Source organism: Carassius auratus, chromosome 49 (assembly GCF_003368295.1).
Source record: "Carassius auratus strain Wakin chromosome 49, ASM336829v1, whole genome shotgun sequence".
In the NCBI taxonomy this organism is placed as follows: Eukaryota; Metazoa; Chordata; class Actinopteri; order Cypriniformes; family Cyprinidae; genus Carassius; species Carassius auratus.
In genome coordinates this window covers 444,051-467,210 of record NC_039291.1, presented here as the reverse complement: position 1 = coordinate 467,210, position 23,160 = coordinate 444,051, and the positions used below count along the sequence as shown (strand labels likewise).

General features: G+C 38.2%; 2 protein-coding genes across 5 annotated transcripts in view; both read right to left on the bottom strand.

Moving 5' to 3' along the window:
* The window catches only part of LOC113065985 (short transient receptor potential channel 1-like), a 45,405-nt gene extending 25,613 nt beyond the window's left edge, over positions 1-19,792 (bottom strand). The window contains exons 1-7 of the mRNA XM_026237518.1: positions 19,307-19,792; positions 18,113-18,267; positions 17,881-17,982; positions 17,488-17,690; positions 16,462-16,593; positions 15,446-15,641; positions 12,887-13,223 (exon numbers count right to left, since the gene is read on the bottom strand). Of these exons, the coding sequence (XP_026093303.1) occupies positions 12,887-13,223; positions 15,446-15,641; positions 16,462-16,593; positions 17,488-17,690; positions 17,881-17,982; positions 18,113-18,267; positions 19,307-19,472 (1,291 nt within the window). The 5' untranslated portion in view covers positions 19,473-19,792. The remainder of the gene's footprint in view (positions 1-12,886; positions 13,224-15,445; positions 15,642-16,461; positions 16,594-17,487; positions 17,691-17,880; positions 17,983-18,112; positions 18,268-19,306) is intronic.
* On the bottom strand, positions 263-12,839 carry LOC113065984 (uncharacterized). 4 transcript variants are annotated; one of them, XM_026237515.1, is made up of 15 exons: positions 12,412-12,839; positions 12,026-12,136; positions 11,366-11,513; positions 10,944-11,106; positions 10,562-10,754; positions 8,867-8,941; positions 7,062-7,130; positions 6,919-6,972; positions 6,752-6,823; positions 6,190-6,295; positions 5,845-5,915; positions 3,611-5,759; positions 3,323-3,421; positions 905-949; positions 263-806 (listed from the first exon to the last, which is right to left on the bottom strand). In XM_026237515.1, exons 3-15 carry the CDS (start codon positions 11,481-11,483, stop codon positions 556-558), a joined length of 3,465 nt encoding a protein of 1,154 aa, XP_026093300.1. In that variant the 5' UTR covers positions 11,484-11,513; positions 12,026-12,136; positions 12,412-12,839; the 3' UTR covers positions 263-555. The 4 variants fall into 4 exon arrangements, with proteins under 4 accessions (XP_026093300.1, XP_026093298.1, XP_026093302.1 ...); XM_026237513.1 differs by having other exon boundaries at positions 11,366-11,495; XM_026237517.1 differs by having other exon boundaries at positions 11,366-11,492.
* Positions 19,793-23,160: the final 3,368 nt, after the last annotated feature.

Below are 23,160 nucleotides of genomic sequence, written 5' to 3'. Positions count from 1 at the left end.
TGCTGCAGATGTGTAGAGAAACCGATTTATCTATAAAGGAATGGTTTTCTTCCAGAATGAAAACTGTCATCATGTACTCACCCTCCACTTGATCCAGACCTGCATCAGTTTCTTTCTTCTGTTGAACACAAAAGAAGATCTGTTAGTTTATGAACAGTTGATGGGCACCGTTAACTTCTATAGTACGAAAAAAAAAAAAAAATACTATGGAAGTCAATGATGCCCATTAACTGTTCAGATACTTACAGATCTTGTTTTGTGTTCAACAGAAGAAAGAAACTGATGCAGGTCCGGATCAAGTGGAGGGTGAGTACATGATGACAGTTTTCATTCTGGAAGTTAAATTCTCTTTAAGGGACAGGTCATCCAAAAATCAATGAGAAATTGACACAATTTTGTAATTTTTGACAAACTAACAGTCAACCTCGATTTCTACAAGGAGATATTCGTATGAACTGCTGCCATAACAGTATTGCACTATGGGAAATAAAAACAACAGCCAAAGTGCTAATGTTAATTGAATGGCATCAAGAACACACAAAATGTACTGTAACATCACTTGCTTTGGGTTTTCCTTTTTAAGCTAATTCCTCGATTTCTTACAAAATCCCTTATGTTCTGTGCACTGCGTCTCACCAAAACAGGATCCTCAGCAGATTTACACTGCTGGCATTCAGTCAGTGTGGCCAGTTTTCCTTTAGTTATGTGGCCCTTAAAATGTTTCATTACAGCTGTAACTTCAGCGTTTGACCAGGACACCTTCTGCCCTCTCCGTGGGTTTTCAGTTTCTGCCTCACTCTCACTCTCTGTACAGAAGAATACATACTTTAGTGAGTTCTAACTCTACGAGAGCTCATGTGCTTTGCAACATTGATGGTGCCATTGCAATTTAAACCTCTGGTACCTTCAGGAAGTTCAGTGGTGCTCTCAATGGGCATCTTCTGAACACCTGCAGACAATCAGTCATTAAAAAAATAAATAAATAAAAAATAAATAATATATATATATTTTAGTAATATCCTGTTATAAATGCTGGACTAATATAATACAAGGTAACACTTTATAATAGGGAACACTATTAACTACAACTTTTCCCTCAAATTCCTAATTTTCTGCTTATTAAAAGTAAATAAGATAGTTGTTACATTAAGGTATTGGGTAGGATTAGGGATGTAGAATAAGGTCATGTAAAATAAGCTATTAATAAGTGCTTACTACTACTACCACCACCACTACTACTACTACTACTACGCACACTAATAAGAAACTACAGCGGTGTGAAAAAGTGTTGGTTCCTTATTTTTTTGCATGTTTATCACACTTCAATGTTTCGGATCATCGAACAAATGTAAATACAAGTCAAAGAAAACCAATGAACACAACATGCAGTTTTTAAATGAAGGTTTTTATTATTAAGGGAAAACAAAAACCAAAACTACATTACCCTGTGTGAAAAATGTTTGCCCCTACACCTAATAATCGGTTTGGCTACCCTTAGCAGCAACAACTGCAATCAAGTGTTTGCGATAACTTCCAATTAAATGTAAAGTCTGTTACAGCGCTGTGGATGAATTTTGGTCCACTCATCTAAGCAGAATTGTAATTCAGCCACATTGGAGGGTTTTCAAGCATGGACAACTTTTTAAAGTCACGCCACAGCATCTCAATAGGATTCAGGTCAGGACTTTGACCAGAACACTCTTACATTTTGTTTTTCTTCAGCCATTCAGAGGTGGACTTGCTGGTGTGTTTTGGATCATTATCCTGCTGCAGAACCCAAGTTTGCTTGAGCTTGAGGTCACAACAGATGGCCAGATATTCTCCTTCAGGATTTTTTGGTAAACAGCAGATTTCTCCATTTATCACAGTAAGTTTTCCAGGTCCAGAAGCAGACCATGACACTACCACCACCATATACAGCAGCTAGAGTCCTTACGAGGTCAAGAAAATATGATCATATTACCCCAATTTTACAGTCTCTGCACTGGCTACCTATTAAGTTCTGTATCAGTTACAAATTATCATTACTTACCTATAAGGCCCTAAATGGTTTAGCTCCTGTGTACCTAACTAGCCTTCTACAGCGCTACAATCCATCACGGACCGTAAGGTCACAAAACGCTGGACTTTTGGTCGTTCCTAGGATAGCAAAGTCCACTAAAGGAGGTAGAGCTTTCTCACATTTGGCTCCCAAACTCTGGAATAGCCTTCTTGATAATGTCCGGGGTTCAGACACACTCTCTATGTTTAAATCTAGATTAAAAACATATTTTTCAATGAGCAATAATGCATCTCATAATTTGTGACTGCAGTTGTATCTGATCAAATTTAGCTTGGGTTAAACTAATTAATTGTACTTTGTTGGATCAGCAGCTATGCTAATGATGCCTCAATTTGTTTCTCTGTTTCTGCTGGGATCTTCATCCCGTGGTAACTAGGATTTACACAAGCTCCAGTCTGGATCCAGAACACCTGAGAAGAGATGATGCCAACCCCTCAGAGGACCTCAGATGATGCTAACCCTGAAACAACATACAGAACTAACAAATATTGCTGCTTACTATGCAATCACATTATAATTGCTGTTAATAGTTTTCATCGTCTGGTTGATTATGTCTGATTCCTGTCATATGCACATAAACTGACAGTCACCACTTATAAGCTACTACTAAATAGTGTAGAAACTTAATTTTATGTGAAGTTGCTTTGCAATGATTTGTATCGTAAAAAAACACTAATCAAATAAACTTTTTACTTTTTTTAGTTTGTGAAAAATGGCTCTCACTGTGGTTCATTGGAGTCCCAAAACTGTATAACCTTTTCCAGATTGATAGATCTCAATTACTTTCTTTATCATTTGTGTCTGCATATTTTTGAATGTCGACATGATGTCTAGTTTTTTGAGGATCTTTTGGTCTACTTCACTTTTTATCAGACAGGTCCTATTTAAGAGATTTCTTAACTGTGAAGAGGTGTGGCTGGAGAAACTGAACTCAGGTGTGATAAACCAGTTTCAAAGGTGGGGGGGGGGCACTTCTGAACAAAGGGCAATGTAGTTTTGGATTTTGTTTTCCCTTAATAATAAAAACCTTCATTTAAAAACTGCATGTGTTTACTTTTAAATTTGTTACCTTTGACTAATATTTAAATTTGTTTGATAATCTGAAACATTAGTGTGACAAACATGCAAAAAAATAAGAAATCAGGAAGGGGGCCAACACTTTCAAACCACTGTAGTTTAGAGACCCTAAAATAAAGTGTTACCCAATATAATTTTTGACTTTGATGATTTAAAAATAAAAAATACTTAGCTGACACATACCAGCATTACTGGAGTTTCCCGCAGCTCCAGCAAGAGCCTCATCATCAGATTCACTTTCTTCAGCATCACTGTCATCAGTATCTGTCATGTTGATCTCATCTTCAATGAAAAATAAAACTCAGAACATGAAAAACATCTGCATTCAGAAGTGAAATAACACAATCACACACCATTTATAAACCATTCCTAATGACAACGAACACAAGACATATTTCAGAGATTACTTTTCTTAAACCTCCCTGTGAGTTTAAAAGACCCGCTGTGCTAAACATGCTAGGATGGGCGTACCTTCAATCTCAATGTCATCAAGGGATTTGCCTTGAAGATTAGGAAGGCAGCCCTTTTCCATGGCTAACAGTAGCTTTGATATTTTAGCAAGCTGAGTAGTGGCTTCTGGCAGTCTGTAATAGTCACGGTGGACACGGATGTCATGCCCTAAGAAATCAGCAACCTGATCTAACTCGTTGTTTTTCAGGTTTAGGATTTGAGAGAGCGTAGCCACGTGCTTGCGAAGATGAGTGGATCTGAGAAATTCTGGATTTTGAGCTCCACATTCCCTTGCATATACCCTCAGAGAGTCCTGGCCTCTGTAGTAACTCTGGCAGTTTGGCCGAGCAAACAAGAAAGTATTAGTGTCTAGCACTCCACATGTACCTCTCCTGCTGACCAGTAGCATCAGGGCATCGACCATATCAGGAGAGAGAAGAACCGCAACCTTTCTTCCCCTCTTCCCCCTGATCTCAACTCGACTGAAATGGCTGCAGAGTTTCTGCTCAAACTTGCTCAGGCCCATCGCTACATCTTCATGGAGAGAAGTGCCGTCCCTTTCATTGAAAGCCTTCAGCGGCATTTTAGAGACCTCTCCTGCACGTCTGCGGTTGAAAACAATGATTCTGGTGAGTGTTGCTTTGGCCAGTTCTGCATAGCTTTGAGGAGATGCAGTCTCTTGTAGTTTCTGAAAAGCAGTATCTGCAGTCTTCTCAAGGAGCTGATGAAGAGACTGGACATCCTGGGTGAAGGGAAGTGTTGATGGCTTGTTAAATTTGGCCTCATTCAGTGTCACCAAAGCAGTGTGTGAGATCATCTCAGACCACTTTGAGGAGTAGAGCTTTTTGAAGGTCTCTGTTGATGAGATCAATTCCTTGTCTTCAGACATCAGTGCTCGGCACTGAATGATTTCACAAATCTTATTCAACGAATGCCCCAGTTTCAGGGCAAGGCTTGGGCTTTGGTAGCAGTGGCTCTCATCATCATAGCCAGACACCATTTGAACCGCTCGAATAAGTCTATGAAAATTGGCAGGTTTCAGAGCTTCTTCAAGACTGTACACAGAAAACTGTCTACGCAAAGTCAGCAACAATCTTCCAACTTCACGGAGTTTTTGTCGAATATACTCAAATTTGGTAGGGTCATGACCATGTTTGTTAAAAAACGACTGTGCAAGCTGAAGAATACTCAGGTCATTTTTGACCACAGCGGAAATGTCATCCTGCTTCATCACACCTAAGAGTTTCCAAACTCCTTGTGATATGTGCTGACTGAATGAAGACTCTGCCATAGATGCCAGGCCCAAGACTCTCCTCCTCCCTTGCTCTTCACTGTCAGCTGCTGGTTTTGAGGGACATCTTTTTAAATGACGCCACAGATCTCTCCGTACAAACAACCCTTTGCAGTACATGCAATGCAAAAACTGCTTTGAATCACACTTTCTTTTTGGTGCTCGTTTTATTTTAAGAGCCCCCTCTCCAGACTGTAAAACGTCAGTGTTATGCTGAAAGTTGCCCTTGTTCCTGAGCTTTTGCAGCATTGCTTTACGTTCTTTTGAGTGAACTGGGAGTGACAAAGCCTGAACAACTTCAACTTCAGCCATATGAGTTTTCAAATGGCGCGCTAACTTGGACTGAGGTTTGCCACAGATGTAACAATAATTCTTCCTATTTGCTGAACAGGAGATTTTTGGTGACTGCACACAATGATCACCTCCAGCCATGCTGCGTTCCCTCTCTTCTCTCAATGTTACTGTGCTTTTTGAATTCAAAAGCTTACTATTGTGTGATTGAGGTGATGACATAAGCACATCTGTTGACCTGCATACCACTGAGTCTTGCTTTCTGGGAAAGTCTGATTCACTGTCTGTCTCAAAATCAGTAAACTGCTCCTCATGACACATTAAATCAGACTCATCATACACACTTGCTGCTTCCATGACCTTCAGGACTCCTTTTCCTTTGCCCTTAGACACATTCAGGGTAGGTACATCTGATCTCAGATGTTCACTAAACTTAGATGACGCAGCTTCCTGTATATCTAAGAGTTTAGCTTGGTCGTAACGTGCTGGTCTTGTTGTCAACTCATCTGAACTGTCTGACTGATGGTCTGACTCTGACTGAGGTATGTAATCCTCATCTGACAGCTCATCTTCCTCTGAACTTACTTCCTATTGTCAAAATATTTATGATTAATTTACAGCACCGATAACTCAAAAATATGGAACAAATGTATCAAATCAAATATTTTCTTACACACGATGACCGTCTTCCATCCCATTCATGAAGCTTCAGATAGCAGGACTTATGCCAAAAACTGGAGCACACTATAAAAGAAATGTCACATGTCAGGACACGTTCAACCGCTAACACGAGATTCTATGCCTAAACGTAGAGTAAGGTGAAAACAATATAAAACTCCTATTATTATTAATGGTATTACATATCTGTGCATTAGCAATGGTCTGAAATCTCCTTCTCTCCTACTGCCAAACTCAACAGTTATACCATTTTGAACTGACTTCATAACGTTGATTAGTGATACTAAAATGATAAAAATAGAAATGTCATGATGTATAGAGTACAAATGACCATACTAACATTTACATCTCAGGCCAATCCACTTGAGAGCTGCAACAGGTCCCACACATTCAGCACATTTATCCATGCTTGATATTGCTGAAGTGACCACAACATGTCTGCAGACCTGTGAAGAAAAAAACATCAGTGAGTGTTAAATTAAAGCAACAAAGAAAGATTCTAAAACATACATGTGATACTACATTACGAGCTGCATTGTCTTTCAATAATAATTTAATGTATTTTTAATGACAGGGAAGTTGTGGTCATTTAGTTAATAAGATCACTTACAATCATTAAAAACATTTACGTTACAGACCTTAAAAGGTACTGGTCAATATATTACTACAAATCTACATTTAGAGCGGTCCTGGAGGGCCGGTGTAAACTCTGCAGAACACTGGCCCTCCAGGACCGAGTCTGGACACCCCTGATTCAGACATCGACTAATATTACTGAAAGTGAAAACAGGTCACTAAATACATGCATTTAGTAACAGCAAAGTGTACAGTTCATGCAGACATGGACTTCAGAGCAATCACTGTTGCACTGAAATAACAGTTCATCCGAAACATGTGAATACCTCCTTAACTCCTTCAACTGGGGCACAAAAGCTCTGCTCCTCATTCAACACATGCTCTTTGACAGGTGACATCTGAAAACAATGAAAAAAAGCAAGACTTATGTAGAGATGATTTCTTGCAACATCAATCTAACATTTCATAAAATATGCAATGCACATTTAATTACCTTCTCAACACAGTCCTGATCATCCAATAGTAACCGGTCCTTCTTCAGAGTCACCTGAAATTAAGGAAACAGAAATAAAAAATAAATAAACATTCTACTGCAGACAAAGGATTCAGGGACTGTACAAATTGATAATGAATTACCTTTTCCAGTCCTTCAGAGGCTGCACAGATACTGGAGTCCAACACTGACTGATCACTGACAACTTTCAGCTGAAAACATGAAATCAAAAAATTTAATTAAAATAAAATAATTATGTTATAAATGAGTTACCAAAGCAAAATAAATAAATACAGTTGTGTTCAAAATTATTCAACCACCTAGAGACTGCAGTACTTTACAAATACAAGCTTTTCTGAAGATCCAGGATATAATAAAACTTGGATCTATAACAGTTCACTTGAATATTAAAAGTGATATTGTCAATATATAATGTAATATATTTGAGTTATAAGATTTTATAATACTGCTATGTCATAGTTATTCAACCCCTATTCAGCATTGCTGTTTTTAAATCACTTATTTGCATGGTGGAGAATGTAACAGTCTCAAAACACAATTAAGCTTTTAGAAACTCTATTAAAAACAGAATTAGCTTGAGCCGTTACACGTACAGTTAGCCCATGCATGTGTTGAAGTTAAGTAGCTAAAATATCAAAAGAGATCTCACACAAGCAAAAGAGAAGAAATATTGTATTACTTTAGAAAGGCTAAGGCTATATGAAGATTTCCAAGACATTGAAAGTTCCTAGAGACACAGCTCTCAGCCTTATTTCTTAGCTTAAAGTGTGTTTTACCAGAAAACCTTTGAGGTTGTGGAAGAAAAAGCACAATATCATAAAATGTTTAATCAGAGCAACTGAGAAAAATCTGCAATGTACAGCCAAAGACTTGCAAGATGACCCGATGAAAGGAGGAAAACCATTTCAAAGCAGTGTGTAGAAGAACACTAGACAAGTACGGCCTTCATGTTGAGACATCATGATGAATACCACTCTTGATCAAGAAGAACAAAAGGCAGACTTGAACTAACTAAAGTTAATTTGTGTAGACCTCTGGAGCTCTGGAGGAATGTTTTATGGAGTGATGTGAACAAACTGGAACTTTTTGGACCCATGGATCAGCGATGTCTGCTGCAAAACAGGCAAAGCTCATAAGCAGAAGAACACTATCTCCATCCTCAAACTTGGAGGTGGATCAGTCCTGTTATGGGGTTTCTTTACTGTAGAAGGAAGTGGAAATCACGACTGTATGAAGGACATCATGGATTCTTTAAAGTGTCAGGCCATTTTGACAAGAATTGTGATGCCTGAAAGACTGAAGCTGATGATCAATGGACTTTCCTGCAGGACAGTCATCCCAGAGTACACATCCAAATCTACTACTGCTTGGTTCAGGGATCAGTCACAGAGTGTTCTTGAGTGACCTGTTCAGTCTCCAGGCTTAATTCTCATTGTGAATATCTGGTTGAATTTGAAGAAAGCAGTGGCAATGTGAAAACCAAAGATTATCAGTGATCTGAAAGCTTTTTCAGGTGTGGAATGGGCCAAACTGTAGTAGAGAGGTGACAGAAACTTCTAAACACTTACAGACAGCGTTTATTGGTGATTTTAAAGAATAAAAGATTCTGCACAAAGGGGATTGAATAATTTTGAACATGAATGTTTAGAGCCAATTCGAATTTTATCATGATTCATCAATGTTCCATTCTCAGAATCACTCAAAAGTGTATTAACAAACTTTCTCTAATACTTTACTGATGCCTTCGTTAAACTGATTTCATAAAATGTTATCCTCCACAGCAAATTGTCTTGCAAGTCAAGGGGGTTGAATAATTTTGAACACAACTGTAAATAAATCAGGTATGATGCCACAAAAAATATAATAAAATAATAAATTAAAACGATAAAATAACAATAAAATAAAATCACTCAATCAATTGCAGTACCTTCTCTACGTCTGTGTCTTCTGACTCGGACAGTGTGTTGACTTCAAGAGTGGACGGTTCAACCACACTAAGAGTCTAGAAAAGAACATCAAATTAGTCATCTGTGACAATAAATGAGCACATAAAATACTGATATAAAACAAATTTTATAATCTTGCTTATATTTTATCAATGTGATTTAAAAGTAAGATTACAATATTTCAGATCAATATTTCAATTTTCAAGTGTTACCCAAGTTAATGTTCATGATTTTGTATGCATTACCTTACATGCATATATATATATATATATATATATTATATATATATATATATATATATATATATATTCCAGTATTTCAGGTGGTGTGTGTGTGTGTTTACACCTGTGTTACAAGGACCCTGTTTTATGAGGACCATCATAAGAACATAGTCTTGACATAGTCTTGATGTCACATTGTGTGTGTGTTTAGACCCGTGTTATGAGGACCCCGTTTTATGAGGACCATCATAAGAACATGGTCTTGATGTTTGACCGAAGAATCTCAGTGAGTCGTTTGTTTGACAAAAGCCTGGTATTTGAAGACCCTAGTTATCACCATGACATTGGGCTGCGTGGATGTGAAATATTAGGCTAAATATGGATCATTCACATCCCATTGTGGCCATATGATATTGAAAATGTCTAATTGTTATATTTAGATTAAGTATCTTGAAATAGGAGTTGGTAAAAAGTCAGTTTTATTTAATCACCACATATTTTGAAATGATAACTGAGTAGAATCAGTGTCTAAAGAACCTAAAGAACTCTGAACAAGGCACAGCAGCTATAAAGGTATCCAAGAAGTTCTTGAAATAATTGTGTTTGTCCTTAAAAGAATGGAACAGATTACATTCTCTCTTAGAAAAAAAGTCTTGACTTGACTGGGACTCTTCAGTAAAGTCAAGACCAAGTTCTTATGATGGTCCTCATAAAACAGGGTCCTCGTAACACAGGTGTAAACACACACACAATGTGACATCAAGACTATGTTAAGACTATGTTCTTATGATGGTCCTCATAAAACAGGGTCCTCGTAACACAGGTGTAAACACACACACACAATGTGACATCAAGACCATGTTAAGACTATGTTCTTATGATGGTCCTCATAAAACAGGGTCCTCGTAACACAGGTGTAAACACACACACACAACCACAAGACTATGTTCTTATGATGGTCCTCATAAAACAGGGTCCTCGTAACACAGGTGTAAACACACACACACAATGTGACATCAAGACCATGTTAAGACTATATTCTTATGATGGTCCTCATAAAACAGGGTCCTCGTAACACAGGTGTAAACACACACACAACCACAAGACTATGTTCTTATGATGGTCCTCATAAAACAGGGTCCTCGTAACACAGGTGTAAACACACACACAACCACAAGACTATGTTCTTATGACGGTCCTCATAAAACAGGGTCCTCGTAACACAGGTGTAAACACACACAATGTGACATCAAGACCATGTTAAGACTATGTTCTTATGATGGTCCTCATGAAACAGGTGTAAACATACACACATCCTGACATACTGGAATGTACATGCATGTAATGTAAAAAATAAAAAGTTACTAACATTAACTTAGGTAACAACTGATGTTTAATACCTTTACTTTACTATAATCCAATAAGTCAGAATGGACAGTATAGAGGTGTCAGTACCGTGCATCTCCATGGCCACTCAGAATCACCATAATCATATGTGACCTCTTCACCAGGACAGATGCTCCTTGTGGCAAATAAACATAAGTGAGGTTTTCCATCCACACGAATCGTCTTCATCCTGCTGTTTGGGTTAATATGGTCATCGTTTACAAGCCGCCCAAGAGAACCGTCATCTCGGGCTGCATCGACACTAAACAAGAGACAGACAATATCAGCACTGAAACCTTAGGACCAGCAGATGTCATATTCTCTGATCACCAATCATTTAACACTCATCACCAAGCTTTGAAAACACATGACCACTGACATGTCCACTGACACATTTAGAATCATGTAATTTAATTATCAGTAAACATGTAGATCAAACACGTGTACATACCAGAGGAGTTTTCCATTGTAGCGAAACTCAAACATGAAAACTTTAAGTGCATGGTGATATATTCTTTGCCTCCGCTCACATTCTTCTTTGCTGATGAGGTCTCCTCTGTATTCCAGCAGGAAATCTCCTTTCTCAAAGTCAGTACAGCTGAACACACCCCTCCCTAAACAACAACAGAGAGGTGAAACCATCACGAGAACCACACGTCATCAACCGGAGACAGATTTAGTACACGAGTCACTTTAAATGCATAGAAAGAAAATTCTGTCATCATTTACAAACCATCAAATGGTTAGTAATGTCTTATTTTGCCCAACAAAAGATATACAGGACTGAGACAACCTAATGGTGACTATATGATGACAAAATCTTCACTTTTGGGTGAACTATAGCTTTAACTTCAATCAATTAATTTACCTCACCTTTAAGATGACTGATGAACCTGCCCTCGAGTCCATTCTTGTCTTTCTGTTCAAGTGAAAACTGTATGGCCTCCTCCACGGGCTTCAGCTTTCTCCTTCGCCTCACACCTTCAGCCATCCTCTGTGTCTGCTTTAATAACAATAAGAACTGTTGGACAGAATATATGTGGAATATGATGTATTCTGAGCATATGCTGAATATACTATTTTGACTGGTTATCTTTGTAAAAGTGCTTTGACACAATATGCATTCTACAAAGCACACTACAAATAAAGGTGACTTTAACTATTATATACAGTACATATTGGGCAGTGAAAAGAGCACATCTCTGAGTTTATTAATTAAAACAAGCTGAACAGTAATAATAGTAAACAGAACTGCCCCTCCCCTTCAGACTGTAACCATGACAACAGATTATTATGATGGCTAGACTGTTCTATTACTTTTACAGTTATACTGTGAACGAAAAGAATGTAAACTGACAAGCACTGCTGAGTCTCGTCTGATGTTACTCTTTATAGACGAGACTTACAGTAATCACGCTAGCGCCATTAGCATCACGCGCTAGCTGCTTTCTAAAGAGCACTGAAGACACTCACGAACAAGCCAAACTGAGCCACAAGCTCTCAGAGAAACGGTTTAACAGCAGTATTACTAACCTTTCATATAATAGTTGTTTCCAACAGCTTCACACCACAGATGTCTTCGCTTCAGGTGCACAGATTGTGTCCGGTCCAAACAGGAAGTTACAAACAGTCACACTTGCCTCGCTGATTAAAGCACGTGTACACGGGATTTATAATTATAATAATAATAATTATTATATATTTAAATAACCATCTATGAAACGTTACATTAATAGCGTTACATTAATTTACAGATATTAAACCGAGTAATTACAGCTTTGATGTCACATTCATACTTTATATGATGATATTTAAGGAACATGTTTAATTGCACGATCAGTATGCATTTATATAATTAAATACAATCGATAAATTATTACAAAAAATGTTTAAATAATTACCAAACTGCATTAACTTACTTGTACGGCGCTATTAGCGGCAGAATGTAGCCCCGCCCACCGCCGCCATTTTGTTTTCCCGCCTTCCGATGCCGATCTAGCCAATCAGCGGCCTCCAAACTTACACAAGTGTAAAATATGCAAATTTTCGATGACGCGGATGCAGTACCGGGGCCGGGCTGCAGGGGCGCACTCCCGAGCTCAGAGGATACACAGTGTATAGTAAAATTTCAGATTTTTGTGGTATATTAGGACATGGCGCGAAACTTTGAGAGGGAGCTTCTGGGACATAGAGAAAGGCATCTACACTGTCGGAATTATAAGGACATGGGCCCTGTCCTCATAAACCCAAATGTCCCTGTAATGCTGGTGCGTATTCAGGTCAAAAGTCCTTGTAAACCACAAAAACCAACACACACACACACACACACACACACACACACACACACACACACACACACACACACACACACATACATATGCCATCTATCCTCACCTATGATCCAGAGAATGAGAAAGTAGTCTATCAACTCCAAAGGCGGACCCATGGTGTTCTTCTTATCCTCGTTGTAGACCAGTGAGTAGAGGTTTAGAAGGAGCAGGAAGGTGAAGTAGGAGGCACTATGGATGATGAACTTGACAAAGGGTGTGTGGATGACCTGGCCCACTCGAGAACGGGGTCCCAGCAGGTAACAGATGGACAGCAGAGGCCACATCAGCGCCACACTCAAAACATACAGGATCTTTAAGCACGTGTGCTTGCGGCGGTAGCTCGCCATCTCACCGAACCACACCGTATTCAGGAACTGCTGACAATTGGACTGGGCAACAAACTGTACAGATTGGAATACGAGTAAGCCCATTAGAAAAAATAATATACCGGTCAGGTAATTAACTGGTTAAAGGGATAGTTTACACAAAAATGAAAATTCTGTCTCAAATTGCTCCAAATCTGAGTTTCTTTCTTCTTTTGAGGGTATATTTTGAAGAATGTTGTTAACCAAATAGTTGACACTAGCCATTGACTTCCACAGAGTTATATATATAGTAAAGTATATATATATATTATATATATATATTTTTTTTTTTTTCCATACTATGGAAGTCAGTGGCTACCTTCAACTTTTTGTTTACCAATATTCTCCAAAATATCTTCTTTTGTGCTCAACCAACTTTCTTCAGAAGATTAAATAAGCTCATAAAGTTTTGGAACAACTTGGTGATGAGTAAATGATAACATAATTTTAATTTATGGGTATACTTTATCTTTAAAGGGGGGGTGAAATGCTATTTCATGCATACTGAGTTTTTTACACTTTTAAAGAGTTGGATTCCCATGCTAAACATGGACAAAGTTTCAAAAATTAAGTTGTACGTTTGAAGGAGTATTTTTGTTCCCAAAATACTCCTTCCGGTCTGTCACAAGTTTCGGAAAGTTTTTTTCGAGTATGGCTCTGTGTGACGTTAGATGGAGCGGAATTTCCTTATATGGGTGCTAAGGGCACTTTTGCCGGAAGAGCGCGCGCTCCCGTATAGCGAGGCTGAGCAGCACATACATTTCACTGATCAGAGCGATTCACTGATCAGAGCGAGAGCGTCGCGAAAAGTCACAAAAGAAGTGTGTTTTTGGTTGCCAGGGCAAGACAACCCTGCACAGATTACCAAAAAAAAACAGCATTAAGGGACCAGTGGATGGAGTTTATTTTTACAGAGCATCAACGGAGTTGTGCAAGTGTTTGTGTTTGTTCCCTGCATTTCGAAGATGCTTGTTCACAAGGCCCAGTTTGACAACGGATTTGCGTATCGTTTATTTCTTAAGGATGATGCAATCCCAAGGAAAAAGGGTCACGATCGTGTGTTGGAACCGCAGGCGGTGAGTAAAACTGCTTCAAATATCTCTGCCTCCTTGTTAGTGCGTCCCCTCCCATCGGAGACCCGGGTTCGAGCCCCGCTCGGAGCGAGTCGTTGCTGCGGCTGCTCTCGTTCAGTTTCAGCCTCTGGATCGGATTCTGGATCATAAATATACGCTGAATCTGACTGTAAGCCATGGTTTGTTTTGGATGATGGGTTTTCCCTCACGGTAATGTCAGAGCCTTTAATATGTTTTTCAACGGCTCTGGGTAATGTCACAGCTTCCACATGCTCTCAACGCAAAAGCCTATTCGCGCTCGTGATTCTTTAGCTCCGCCCACATGTCACGCCTCCAACCGGTCGTGTTTTTCCGGGAAAAATCGGTACAGACTATCTTTCTCTTATGAATATAATAAAACTAAAGACTTTTTGGATTTATGAAGGATGCAGTACTACTCTATATGTACTCAAGATTAACAGGATATTGAGTGAAAACGAGCATTTCACCCCCCCTTTAAGGTTGTTAACCAAAGGGTGCATTTCCCAAAAGAATCATTGGCAGTTTTTGTTGTTAGCAATACAGTTTCAAGATTTGTTGTTTCCTAAAATCATTAGAAAATAGCATTTCAATGTTGTGTGGATGGACCTACAGCTCTCGAAGTACTGTATAGTTTCATGTTTGCATGACATATGGACTTAAATAGATAAGCTAATGTGCACACAAACATCTTTCATTCCATATACTGTAAACATATATCATTATCTCAGTTCAAGAAAATAAAAGCACTGCATGTGCATGTACAGATGTATTCTATTAACCCTGTAGGAAGTCCATCATAATAGGGAAACTGTTATTGAATTAAACATCAGTAAATAAAACAAAACACTGGAGAACAAAATTAGTGAGGTAATCCTCAGATACAGTGTTTGTTATGTAATATTTGCAATACTGACATTAATTTGATCTCTAAATGATCAATTAGCAGAAGCTACACCACATTTGTGATGTCATTAACAATGGTCCTCTGTTGTTGAAGCAACATGGTTGTTCAACACATTTGTTCAAATGTTTTGCAAAGTTAGTATTGTTTTAGGAAACGGATGTGACTAGTTACTTCATTTTAAAGTTATGCCATCGTATGGGAAACACGCCCCAGGCTGGTGAGGATACAAGCACAGTTTTGCTAAAAATCCTCATATTTACCTCCTTTTGGTTGTATCTTATGGCCAGTTTGAGGCGACTGAGGTTCATGCGTTCCTCCAGCAAGCCTCTCTTGTCTATGTGGTCCTCACTGGATGTGTGGTTCAGTATGACCTCCAGCTCACGAGAGTTGCGGGCCTGAGCCAGAAGGTCCTTGGCAAACATCTTGCACTGCCTGGCAAGTTTTTCATAATCATTCCTGTAATATAATGATAATGAGATCCAGAATGAGCAGTAAAAGCTGAACTTTTCTTTCTTCTAGATCTGTCATGGACTTGGGTGACAATGTTTGGGTGTTTTAGAAATAGTTTGGGCTGTGATTGTTTAACAAGGGAACATGGGAGAGTATCAACATCTAAAGGTCCCTAGATATGCTTGTTGGCAATTATATTAGATATATTATATATTTTACAGAAAATCTAATGATTTTGTTCTACCAGAGAAAAAAAAATTCAGTCACCTACTGTGCTTTTGACAAACACAAGGGTTGTATTGTAATATATTTCCCATCAAAATGAGCATCTCTGAGTTGACTGGCCAGTTAATAGATTCCAATACACACACACACACACACACACACACACACACACACACACACACACACACACACACACACACACACACACACACACACACACACACACACACACACACATATATATATATATATACATATATTACATTAATTTGTCTTTTGCACTTATTCCTTATAGTATTTACAACAAACAGCACCATTTTAGCTGAACTGCTCTCTTCCTTTAAAGCAAACCTGAAGACACATTGTGAATTTGTTTAAATTTAGCAGCTGTTTTGGATTAAAAGGCATTATTTACTCAATATGATCAGCCCTGACCTTGGGCAAACAACCTGGTTCTCCTGCCAACCTTTGTCCCCAGTCAACTAACTTCTATGTAAATTCATGCATGTAACATTGTCAAACCACAGCAATGAGAGTATCTGCTCTTTCCCTTTAGCGGTGATCCCTATGAGACCTTTTTCTCTAATTACTATTCCATTACCGAAACTCCACTTCCACCAGGCTCAGCTCTTTCAGATCAGTGCTGAGCTCGAATGCTCTCAGAATGGGGTCTTCTTCTGTAAGCATGATCAAGGATGGGCTGGCGAGGCACCGGTAGATATCTAGACGAAACCTGCGAGAGACACAGATGGAGGATGTAGAAGAAAACTTGTTAACTCATGCAGTCAGACTTGTTAAACCATTTCTCACATGTTCTTGAATAAAGATGTGACTATGGCATTGATGAGCCTTCAGTGGTAGCCTGGTATTTTTCTTTTCTTTCATATATATATATATATATATATATATATATATATATATATATATATATTTATTTATTTTTTCCTACAAAAAAATACAATTGCACAAATAAATGTTAAATTAATTGAATAATGTTTGGATGGGGAAAAACAGGAAAATTATATATATATATATATATATATATATATATATATATATATATATATATATATATATATATCATTAATATTAGGGATGGTAAGTGATGCACTTTCTAGTCCTACAGAGAACAATTTCAAATGCACTTCATCTAAATGCACTTTGTTTTTATGAGAGAACTGTTCATTTTAAAACCTTTCTGCAGGCCAGTAGGCCTGTGCATTATTATTAAATATACACATGAGTGGGATACATTTTTAGTTTGAATTTTATTTTATACTGTGCATTGTTGCAATGTGCTTAATAAATATTTGCATCATTTGTAATTATGTATTTTTATGTATTTTTTTTAATAAGTTATGTAATTGTAATTATCTTTGAAACTTTAATATTAATTTATGCAATTGCAATGTCTTAATTTTAGTAAAGTTAGTACACGGTCATAGGAATAAATGCAATGGTACTAATAATTGGCATAATTTATTTCGGTGTTTCGGTTTCGGTTTTCGGCCTTGGTTTTCTCTTTTTCGGTTTTCGGTTTCGGCCAAGAATTTTCATTTTGGTGCATCCCTAATTAATATCATTAATATTCATTAATTTCATGGTTTAATTAGATAAACATGATTACCTTGAGTGACGAAGACTGTCCTTCTTGTTTTTCACATTACAGAGGGTGCACTCGCACCCTACAGCATGGGGTCGGGGTAGAGAGATGTCTTGCTTTAACAGCATTGTCAAAATCTCATAATTGTTCCGGTGGGCAGCAAGAATTACTGGAGCAACATCCATGGTGGTGGAATACTCTGGGTTTTGAATGCGCTGAATCAATTTCTAAACAAAACAAGACAAACAAAATCTGATCTGATCACACAAAAAGTTTTTAGGACAACTAATCCAACTTAGGATTTTAAATAATGAATATATATCAATATAGTTACTGATAGTAATATATTTACTAATATTTAGTTAAATATTTCAAAAATCTATTATGAATAACAAAAAAAAAAAAAAAGACACTAACCGCAATAGAAGGCTTGGAGGAACGCCTGGGCTGATGGTTTAGCAGGATGTCAACTGCTCCTACCACTTCTGAATCAATAGCCACTAATAATGCATCTGTGGCCTGTATGCATGTGCGCACACACACACACACACACACACACACACACACACACACAAACACACATCTCAAAATTACAAATTGGTTATGTTAACATGTTATGTATGATCTGAGAACATGGGTGTGTTCTCACCTGGCAGCCATGTTCCAAGAGCAACTGCAAAATGTCTAGATTCTCATTTTCGATTGAAATGGTGACCGCATCTCTCCCAAGTACATCTACACAGTTAATGTTTAATTCACCATGTCGTTTCTCCTCCAGAAGTCTTCTCACCATGTAGTAGTCTCCTTAAAATGTAGTTGAACTATAAATTAGTTCAATGGTTTATACAATGGCACCTAAATGTGTTATCAGAAAGAGAGGACTGCAGTTTGTGATGGAAACAAATCTAGCCCTTAAAGGAGAGATATCCTTCCCTGAACCACTTTGGGATTTCTTTATATGGTAAAAGAATAGCAACTGACTCTTGTCTGCACAATGTAACCAGAGAAAATCCATAAGTTTTCCACGCTGTTTCTGGAGTGCTTGGAAATAAACTATGCACTTCTGTTGAACAAAACACTAAACACTGAAGATGGCCAATACATCAGTCAAGCTCTTAAAATCTACTTATCTCAAAACAAATCACTAGTACCTATTAGTATGACATGTAAAATAAATATGGGAAATGATCATAAGTCAGTTATTTTAATATTAATTCTAAAGCTACTAATGCAATTACTCTTAAACTGTTAGAAATAAAATCTCTACTGCTATACTGTTATTTCACGCTCACATCTTCATCACTGTTCTACGCAATTACAATACATTCTATTTTGACACTTCTTATGTTACTGTGTTCTTAATTTTTTTTTCTTTATGTTTTTCATTTGTAAATGCCTTTTAATAAATATGCAAACTGGAAATGTAGCTGTCTATATATCTACATATAAATTTAAGTATGTCACACCACTTGACGTTACATCACATGTTGTCCTGAAAGTCAAAATGTTTTTTTCTTCTTAAAAATAATATCATAAATAATTACTGACAACAAATAAATTGCTGAGCTCTAAATATATGTCAAATATCAAACCTTACGCTACCAATATACAGTATATAATTTTATCAGAACTATTTTATCAGAACAAACATTTAGTATTAAAGCATAATTGTTTTTTACAACAATCATATAATGTTATTTAAATCCCATAACAAAAGACATTGTGAAATGATGCAGCTAAAACATATAAACTAACCACCGTCATCATTTTTATTATGATTATAACTGTTTACCTATACAATATATTTAAGGAACACGTCCTGTAGAGTGTTGAAAGAACTTACCCTTCTCGCAGGCCAGCAGAAAGAGCTTCTCGTCCAGAGTGGTCTCCTCCTTCACCTCTCTGACGTCTTTTAACGCCATATATTTATCCGGAGAAGACGAGTCCGTGCCCTGATATAGAGCAGCCATTATAACGGAGAGAGAGTACGGCAAAGCACTGATGTGCATCCCACTGAGCAGAGCCTTACACCTTTATAGACATGAAACCACCGAAATTAAAACAAGAGCCCTGGTCAGTCTTGATGTAAACGATGTTGCGCGCTCCGATAAAGGCCCACACTGAATATGGGAGATTGAGTCCTGTCAGAGCTCTTTATATAACATCCGCCTCTCGGCTTGTGTATGGTAGGATGTATTTATATAAAAAAACATCCATCATCATGTATGAGGATCATCTAAAGGTTTTCATAACCAAATGTTCGCCAAACGATAGTAAACACAAGAAGAAGCTGGAGCATAGCAATGTTCGGTTGCTGTGGTGCTGATGATGCTGTAAATGCGCATGCGCGCTCAGCCTTTGGAGCATCAAGTTCTACATAAGTAATGAATGTCCGCAACAACCTTTTCACGGTGGGAAAACTTAGGTACACTAAGGCTATTTATTATTGCGTATGTAACAACAATGTTTTTTTAACTGAATAAATTGAAATATTTACATCACATTTGTGTTTAAATGCTCTTAATTCAATGTAAATTTGACACTTTGTAGGCTACCTTTGTCAACCCAGTGTTTCCAGACTAAATTACGACGGGTCATGCTTCAGTACTGCAATAAGAACAGATAACAGCAAACGTTGACCACTTTATATAACTATGGTGCCCGGTATGGTGCCCGTAAGGTGACATGTCTGGTACACTTTTGTTGTGGCCATGACATAATAACTCGTGGGAACAAGATAATATGTCGTGGCCACGAGATATTAATTTGAGGGAACGTCTTTTAACTCGTGCTCTGGAGATGCTATGTTGAGGTAACAACATATTTTTCTCGTTGCCACGAATTTAATTCCTAAACAAACCTGCGTGACCATAGCAACCTGGGATTATCAGAGATGGGTTCATTAATATTTTATTTTTAATTAAAGGTGCACTGTGTTATTTTAGCGGCATCTAGCGCTGAAGTTGCGAATTGCTGTTTTCAACAGATTATTTTTGAGCAGCAATTCAGAATAAGAATGATTTCTGAAGGATCGTGTGACTGGAGTAATGATGCTAAAAATCTTTTAACTGATGTGTATATAGTGTATGTTTGGCTATAGTTCGAAGTTAACGATATTAATATTAATTAGGTGAGTGTGAGACGATTATTTGACAGTGATTTAACATATATTGTTTGTATGAAGGCTAAATACAAAAAAAGATTAAAATTATAATAATAATAACAATAAAAAAAGCTGAACATAAACTTATTTGTGCTTTTTGTTCTAAATGTGATATGGTTTTAAATGAGGTGTCATAGACTTGGTAAATTAAGCTTTCATAAGTTTGCATGCACAGACATCTGTTGAGGGCATTTTTGGCGTTTTTTTTTTTTTGTGGCTTTTTTAATAATGTTTATATCGATATTGGAAATTAGGTGAGCAGGCCACACAAACTGATGGTAATTGATCTTATAATAGCGGGCGAAAAAAGAACATTCCGCAAAATGCTTCTGGTGTAGCACAATCCCGGTCCATGATTGCAAATGCGGTATTTAGACAGGTTACTTCCGTACACGCTTAAACGACTTCCTTTTAAACTGAAACGCCTTCCGTTTACACTGAAAATTCACGCACATCCACATATGAAATCACTCGCATATATACATGTACACATGTTTTTCTCATCTGAACTGTATACGAATATTAATATAATTATTATATTAGAATATGGACAGAATTTCTAGGCGCAGCCAAGGGCCGGAGAGTGTCCGGTTTGGGGACCATACGATTTCGTCGCTGCTTTTTGCGGATGATGTTGTCGTGTTGGCATCCTCAGACCAGGACCTTCAGTGTGCATTGGGACGGTTTGCAGCCGAGTGTGAATCGGCTGGGATGAGAATCAGCACCTCCAAGTCCGAGGCCATGGTTCTCAGTCGGAAAAGGGTGGATTGCCCACTTCAGGTTGGTGGAGAGTTCCTGCCTCAAGTGGAGGAGTTCAGGTATCTTGGAGTCTTGTTCACGAGTGAGGGAAGGATGGAACGTGAGATTGACAGACGGATCGGTGCAGCTTCTGCAGCAATGCGGTCGCTGTACCGGTCTGTCGTGGTGAAGAAGGAGCTGAGCTGTAAGGCAAAGCTCTCGATTTACCAGTCAATCTACGTTCCTACTCTCACCTATGGTCATGAGCTGTGGGTCATGACCGAAAGGACAAGATCCCGGATACAGGCGGACGAAATGAGCTTTCTCCGTCGGGTGGATGGCCGCTCCCTTAGAGATAGGGTGAGAAGCTCGGTCACTCGGGAGGAGCTCAGAGTAGAGCCGTTGCTCCTCCACATCGAGAGGAGCCAGCTGAGGTGGCTCGGGCATCTATTTCGGATGCCTCCTGGACGCCTTCCCAGGGAGGTGTTCCAGGCACATCTCACCGGGAGGAGGCCCCGGGGAAGACCTAGGACACGCTGGAGGGACTATGTCTCCCGGCTGGCCTGGGAACGCCTCGGGGTCCCCCCGGAAGAGCTGGAAGAAGTGGCTAGGGAGAGGGAAGTCTGGGCGTCTCTGCTTAGACTGTTGCCCCCGGGACCCGGCCCCGTGTTTAATAGGTGTATATGCACTGATCAAGTTTATTTGTATGTGCGAGTATGTGCAGTTGTGTTTGTATGCAGCGAGTTTATATGTATGTGCGAGTGTTTAATAGGTGTATATGCATGGATCAAGTTAATATGTATATGTGAGTGTCTGTAGGTGTATGCACGTGTCAAGTTTATATGTATACGCAAGTTATTCACAGTTATTATTGTGTATGCATACATTGCTAACATTATATGTATTGGTATCGATTTCATATTAGTGTTCACGTGTATTTTATATATGTATTTTTGAACATTCAGTAGTATGCATGTATATGCGAGTAATTTATAGCTGTATATGCACGTGTTTTATGTATGTATTGATAAGCGAAGTTTGATTTAAATCCTACACGGCGCCTCATATGTTTTATGTATGTATTGATAAGCGAAGTTTGATTTAAATCCTACACGGCGCCTCATACATATTTCACTTTATTTCAGCTAATTTATAGACTATAATTATAAATACTATAGTATTTTAAGAATTAATCATTCACGTAGTTTTATTTGTAAATAAAACGCTAAGCACATATGGGTGTAAATACAAGCATAAAGTCTAAACTTTATTGCCATAATTGTCAGGAATTTATTTACAAATTATATGGTAGGCTAGCAACTGTTAGCATAATTAGCATATACACAAATCATTAACTAGGTAAAGTGATAGAGTTAAGTTGAAAGGGGAAGCATATATAACAATAAATATAAAAATATAGCCCTAATAATGTCACGACCGGGATACAGGAAGACACGGAGAGAGATCCAAGTGCGGGTATGTCATTTATTGAGGGTAATCCAAAGGGTAAACAGTCCAGGCAAGGGTCAAAACCAGAGTATCAATCCAACAAGAAAACAGACAAAAACACAAGGCAAAAACAAGACTTGAACGGACGTGAAATATCAGACAAGGACTCCATGCCACATACTAAGACTATATAAATACACAGGGAGACGACAAACGCTAATGGGGAATAGACTGAGTGCAATGATTATTGACCAGTGACAGCTAAGTGCAATGATTAGACAGAGGTCGTGGGGAATGTGGTACATGAAGTGACAGACACCGTGGGGAAGGAGGACAACCTAGTGGTT